Source organism: Glycine max, chromosome 3, assembly GCF_000004515.6.
Source record: "Glycine max cultivar Williams 82 chromosome 3, Glycine_max_v4.0, whole genome shotgun sequence".
Taxonomy (NCBI): Eukaryota; Viridiplantae; Streptophyta; class Magnoliopsida; order Fabales; family Fabaceae; genus Glycine; species Glycine max.
The window spans coordinates 10,073,456-10,080,282 of NC_016090.4; the positions used below are offsets into that span (position 1 = coordinate 10,073,456).

At 33.3% G+C, this 6,827-nt stretch overlaps 1 protein-coding gene and 1 long non-coding RNA gene across 2 annotated transcripts; both read right to left on the bottom strand.

The window, feature by feature from the left end:
* Positions 1 to 1,085: 1,085 nt before the first annotated feature.
* On the bottom strand, positions 1,086 to 2,458 carry LOC121174527 (uncharacterized). The gene is made up of 2 exons (XR_005890659.1): positions 1,989 to 2,458; positions 1,086 to 1,449 (listed from the first exon to the last, which is right to left on the bottom strand). It is a non-coding gene; the product is annotated as an uncharacterized lncRNA (long non-coding RNA).
* A 2,023-nt stretch (positions 2,459 to 4,481) lies between these two features.
* On the bottom strand, positions 4,482 to 5,274 carry LOC100805197 (30S ribosomal protein S31, chloroplastic-like). Its single transcript, NM_001349546.1, is given in 3 exon segments — positions 4,482 to 4,737; positions 4,874 to 4,938; positions 5,053 to 5,274. Coding segments are annotated over 3 exon segments (366 nt in total). The 5' UTR covers positions 5,219 to 5,274; the 3' UTR covers positions 4,482 to 4,602.
* Positions 5,275 to 6,827: the final 1,553 nt, after the last annotated feature.

Below are 6,827 nucleotides of genomic sequence, written 5' to 3' on the forward strand. Positions count from 1 at the left end.
ATATTATTTTTTATGTGTCATTAGTCAAGAGTTATTATTTTATTTTAAAATTATCAAAATTGATAAATTAAAAAATATTTAATATAAATATTTTTAATTTTTATATCATTTTATATGTTTTTATTTTAAATAGTTTACATATTTTATTTTTATTATACCAATTTATAATTAAATTTCATAAATTAATATGTAAATCATTTACATAAACATTTTTGTGAATTTATTTTAATGTACATATTATTTTTACTCTAATTATATATACAAAATTAAAAAATTTTATATATTAAATATATTTTAATTTATAAATTTTGATAATTTGAAGGGAAAAAAATAACTCTTGACTAAATACATTGAAAATAATGTAAATGTAATTAGTTAAACAAAACAAGTGTCGTAGTGATTTTTTGTTTTCTCTATATATAAATGGTAATGAATTTATATTAAAATAATTTTTATTTTTCACTTCATTTTATTTTTTCCCCACATAAGTGTCATGCCATCCAACTAACTAAATGACCAAAATTGCTTATTTTGGAAAATAAAAGGACTAAATATCTTGATTTTAAAATATGAAGATTAAAATTATATATTTGAAAGTATATGAAGACTAAAATTATAACTTACCCTTTTAAATATACACTTGAATAGTCATCATATTCTTGAGAATGTGATTTCTGAAAATATAATATGATACCTTGAAATCATGTGTCTTTTGTAGACAACAATGTTCATATTCGGAACAAATTTAAATATATAAATGGGATAAAATCTTCACTTTTATAAGTCAATTTTGATTAAATCCTCATATTTTAATATGATATCAATATTTATCCTAACAATTATTGATGGTCCAATTGAGTCGTTAAATGATCACTTACAAATATTTAATCTTCTAATTTTCATGTTTGAGATATTTTATCCTTGATGTGAAAAAGTGTGTTAAAGATCAACTAATAATATGATAAAATTAAGTGGAAAAAAAAAAGTCATCTTATCAGCCGACTTGATAAGATTATAGGCCCTAACCAAATTCTAAGAATGACATTTGCTCTAATGTAGCATTTAGCGTTTGGTACGTAAAAACAGCCACCAGAGAATAAAATTTTATTGTATTCAACAAACAAAAATAAAAAAATGATTTCTGAATCTGAAAATCTTAATCTGTAAATAAGTGGGAATAAAACTTTCTGTTTCATAGATAAGAACAAAACATTTTCCTAGTAGTTGCCTATAACTTTCCCATGACAGTAAACATATCACTCACATGAAAGTTTAAATAACAATTAAGTATGCTTCTTTAATTTTTTTTTCAAAAAAATTATTCCTAAAAATTTCATTCCCAAGACAGTTACGAGTAGATACTGGATGGTCCGAGACTCCGAGGCATTGTTGCAACGTCGAGGACAGACAAAGCAATTTGATGGGCCCCACACCAACCACAAAACCCTCCTATAATTAATTATAACACAAGTAATATTATCAACGGGGCAGCATATTTACATTATCTGAATCATGACACGAAGCATTGCATGTATTTGATATTTGACCTCAGCAAGATTCTTACATATCACTCTATGACATATTGACATGCCATATATTATATATAGATACAAAAATAACAATATCCTCATGTATCATTGTATATAAACTTTGACTTTGTAATTTTAAAAGAAATTTATTGGAGTATACCATATGAAAAACAACGTGGAAACCAATCCATGGCCATATGTTCTGCATAAGTTCTTTCCAATTGCAACTCTCACCAGACACAATAATCCAAAAGTTGTTTGTTCATCGGCTGCTTAAACATGCCAAGTTATCTGTCTTCCCTCTAATCACTTTCTCTGCCATAATTTTTCTTATCTATGCTGATAGTATTATCTACCATGATTCATTACACTCAGCAACTAATAAAGAAGCTACAGAGAAGTTGGAAGTTCACAATCACAGAACAAAAGAAGAAATAAGGTCAACACTTGTTCTCATACCTTTACATTCCATTCGAGAGAAGGATGAAGCTGATAGTCAAAAACAGAAGGCTCTAGTCACCCCATTAAATGTCACAGAAGAAGAAAGACAAACATGGTTTTGACAATAGTTGCATAACTTCAAGATCCTCAAGTCAAACAAACAACTTAACACAACAATTTCATGAGTTTTGGGATTTTTCGACCACGAATGCAAGGCTCAGTTTTTCATGACTTGGATTTCCCCCCTGCAAGTTTATTTGGAGGGAGAGAATTGCTTCCTGTGGAAAGCATTTTCAAGAACCATCCTAAGGCATGTCTGACAATTCTATCAAGAACTTTGGACACCAAGCATGGCTACAGGATCCTGAAACCACTGCTTGATCGTAGGTTCAAAGTGCAGGCAATGGCCCCAGACTTGCCATTTTTGGTCAAGGGGACTCCGGTCGAAGCTTGGTTTCGTGAGCTAAGGAAGGGTAGAAAGGACCCCAGTGAGATTCCTTTGTCTCAGAATCTATCTAATCTGATAAGACTTGCAGTTCTGTACAAATATGGTGGTGTCTACATAGATACATACTTTATACTTTATAGTTCTAAAACCCTTTCTAACAGGGTTAAAGAATTCTATTGGGGCGCAGAGCATGAATTCAGGTAAGCACTGGACTAGATTAAATAATGCAGTTCTGATTTTTGATATTGGACATCCACTTCGGCACAGATTCATCAATGAATTTGCCTTGACTTTCAATGGAAACAAATGGGGGAATAATGGTCCCTACCTGGTTTCCAGAGTGATTAAGAGGCTGTTTAAAAGACATGATTTCAACTTTACAATCTTGCCGCCTATGGCCTTTTATCCAGTGGATTGGAACAAGATAAGTGGGTTCTTTACAAAACTGAAAACTCAGGGAAGAATCAAGACGGGTAGAAGCCAACCTGCTTCAGCTCAGTGGGAAGACTTATGGGATTCATCTATGGAATAAACATAGTAGCAGATTGACAATTGAAGATGGAAGTGTCATTGGAAGACTTATATCAGATTACTGTGTCATTTGCAACCATAAATACTCCTCTTATTTAATAGTTGTTGAAATGAAAAAGGTGGAGATTTCATCAATCAGGGGAGACATGTTAACCTGTTGAAGAGTAAGACTATCAAGAGAAGAAATTTCTTTTGCATACCTATTTTTTATTCTTCCCACTGTACAGGAAACACTCTAGCCAAACACAAATAAATCAGCTAGTAAAGGAACTGGTTCCAGTCTTCCATGATATTGATTTTCTACCTTATCAATAAAAACAGCTTAAAATCCTATACTAACAGCAATTTCCATCAATTTTTGTAACTGAAACTCTACTGCAACCACAATGCATATGCAATTTAAAACCACATAGCAATCTAAACCCTAGGTAGCATTTATCAGAATCTAAAATTTCCACATTTTTTACAAAATTAACCCTGGCAATCTACTGAAAACTTTTTTCTAGTCAGTTTGGCTAACTGTGGTATTTACAATCTAAATGCCAAAATCTCCAACCATACATATCCACCATTTGAGGCTATGGCTAACCCACTTTCTCTACCAGTTCTTGACAAATGGGTGGTTTGAATCTGCATGATTACTGCCCAAGGATCCTGGAATTCATTTCTGAATCATTGCCACAGAGATATGCAATTAATTATTAGGGAGTTACTGTAATACTCAATGTTTTGCCAAGCTAGTATGCTCCATTTCAAATAATCTCCTAAGGGATGTGTTTTCTCCTTACCTCAATAGAAACAAAGTTATACTTCTATAAGCTGAGGATAATGGAAAGCAGCTGAAGATAACACAGATGATGAAGACATATACAAGTAACTTTTGGTGCTTTGTATTCTGCCTGATATATTCCTCTGATCTTCAAAGGCAATAAATCGGTGGACCTCTACATCTCTTTCCTAAGTAGATTTTATATGACGAGTCCAAGATTACTCCAAGTACAACGCAAATAAATAAAATTGATAAGTTTCTTTACTCCTTTTATTTATAAGATCTAACATAATGAACAAAAACTAAGAAGGCAAGCACCATTAGAAAAGAATTAAGATGACTGCACTTTCCTTTTGGAGCTAACATACAAAAACACAATATTAAACCTAAGCCCCTAGTTGAACAACGAAGAATTACTGTATAAAAACTGTATAAGGGCAGCATGTGTATTGTGGCCAGGTTTAATCTGGTAAAATAGAACCTTTCCGGTGTTAAGATTTAAGAGACACTCACTACTTCCCTTTTCTCATGTCGCATACTACTAACATCTCATACTTTTCTTTAACATGGGCAGAAACCCTTAGTCCACAATGAGAAAATACAAAAAAGTCCAACGAAGCACAAATCCTAAGCAAAAACCACCCTATATTTTTCTCTTTTTAATTATTATTGCCTTTCCAATCCCCAGCCCCAAAACTCTAAAGCAAGACTGTTCATAACATTAATGTATAAAGAAGAGCAATAAAGCAAGTGACCTCAATGAAGGACAATAAAAATAGAAACTGATATAACATAAGCAAAACCCAAATTGTGTATGTCACAATGGAATCATATATCAACAACTAAACCATGGAAAGGCTCAAAATTACAATTCACCACTAAAATCAACCCGAGAAAAGGGACTCGTCGATTTCAATCTTCACCACCTCATTATCTTCGAACTTGTCTTTCTTGGAAGGTGCCGGTGGAGCATAAGGCCTTGGTGGTCCTCTACCCTTCTTCTTGTCCTTTGGCCTCGCCTAATAATAATAATAATAATAATAATAATAACAACCCATCAAATAACATCATATTAGAACACAGAAAAACACAACATGAAAAACTAAAAAGTGGATTTTTTTTTGAAGAAAAGTGAAAATGGGATAAGAAATTTACATTTCCAAATGAATGGGCGAAGCGCTTTCCCTTGGCAGTTTTCCGGTCCCCTCTGCCACAGTACACTGGGAGAGAAAGAAAGAAACGCAAAATTGGGAAATGGGGTGTTAGAATTCATACAAAATAAAGAAAATTTAACAAAAAGTTTGATTTTTTTTTGTTGTTGTTGCAGAAAGTACCAGAAGGGGTTGGGGAAAGAGTGGAGGTTGCAGAGGCTGAGAGAGAAGCGAAGGAAGTGGAGAGTGGTGAAGAGAGAGTTTGGGAGTGAGAGAAGGAAAGGTGAGAGGTGGAACTGTGCAATTGAACGGAGAGTGGAGGAGGTGATGCTAGCAGTAGAGACGCCATGGCTGAGGATAACTAAAGAGATAAGGTTTGAGAAGGAGTAAAAGAAATAGAGTGACGGTTTTTGCCTTGTTCTAATAAAGTGGAGCTAAAGTGGTGTTGTAAAACAACGAGAAATCCTAAAAAAAAAAAAAAAAGTACTTTATGCGGCGATGACTGACAGCATTTTAGTGTAAGAATTTATTTTGTGCTTTTGGATATTTTTTGTTAGTGGTATAATGTCATATACATTTAAGAATTTTGTTCATTTATTTTTATTTTAGTAGTAGAATCCAATTTAGATTTTTATATTGCTTTTGTGGGTTTCATATTTGAAATTAGGAAAAATAATTTTAGTGAAAAAATTATTTTGGGTTCTTAGATTACAAAGTCTTATAATGTCATTTAGGAGGCAAGAATTTTATTCATTTTTATTTTGCTTTAGTGATAGATTTCAATTTGAATTTTTGAGTTGTTTTTGGGTTTCACATTTAAACTTAGTTAGGAAAAAAGACATTAAAAGTTTCAAGAAAAACAAATGAGTTCTTGAGAGTTATTCTTAGGGATGACAAAACGAGTTGGGACAGGCGAGTTTGCCCGCTAACTGCTATCAATTTGACGAAATGGAATAAAAATTTTAGCCCACCAACCTATCGTGACCTGTCCTACCTAACCTGTCAACCCGTTGAGCCAAAGATGGGATAGGTGGGTTGGCCCAATAGCCCACAATTAGTATTTTGTGTGATTTAAAATTTTAAGACTAGTTTGTTATTTTAAATATTTTGTATTATTAATTATTTATTAAGAGTATTTTTTAAAAGGCAGGCCAGCCTGCCAATTCATTAGCCCACCTTCAGGGCAAGCCAGCATGTCTATTCCATCAAGTATGAGCGGGTTAGCCTGCCCCACCCCGTTTTGTCATCCAAGTTCTTCCCCTAGAACCCAACCTTTAGCATGAAGAACTCTTAATCAGGAATAGTGATAATTCTGATGGACAAAGGTTCTTAAGTTCAAAAACTCATCTCAAGAACCCTTATCAAAGATGCTCTTAGGGAAAGAGAGATTAAAAACTAATATATATATATTTTTTTTTAAAAAAAGAGGAGTTCTTGAAAGTTCTTCTCTTAGAATCTAACCTCTAGCATGAAAAACTCTTGTCGCAACATGCCCTTTCGCGGGCGTGCGAGGCGAGGTTCTCGAGTGCGTTTTCCAAAGGAGAAAAATGCACGGAGTCACCACCAACATTTATTTGTGGAAAACATCGGAAAAACCGAAGGAAACCGGTCATAAAGAATATTTCAAGTTCGGGAGTTGTATTTACGTTTGAGGAAGGTATTAGCACCTCTCACGTTTGTCTCAAAGGACAACAATCTTATTTTTAGAATTGTGGAAATTGTGTTACCTTGACTTTTATTTCTTTTTATTTTTGAGGTCGACAAAAACGGGGCTCTTGCTCCTACGCACCCTCCATCGAAGAGGAAATCAGACCTACGTAGTTCTTTTTAAGGGTGAATCAAGCGATTCTTTTTACTTGGAAGGTGATCATTTTAAGGCGTTGGACCTTAAAAATGATCTATTTACTTGGTAAGAAAAACTGAGATATTGAACTTTCAAATCCTTTTTAGTGATTTTT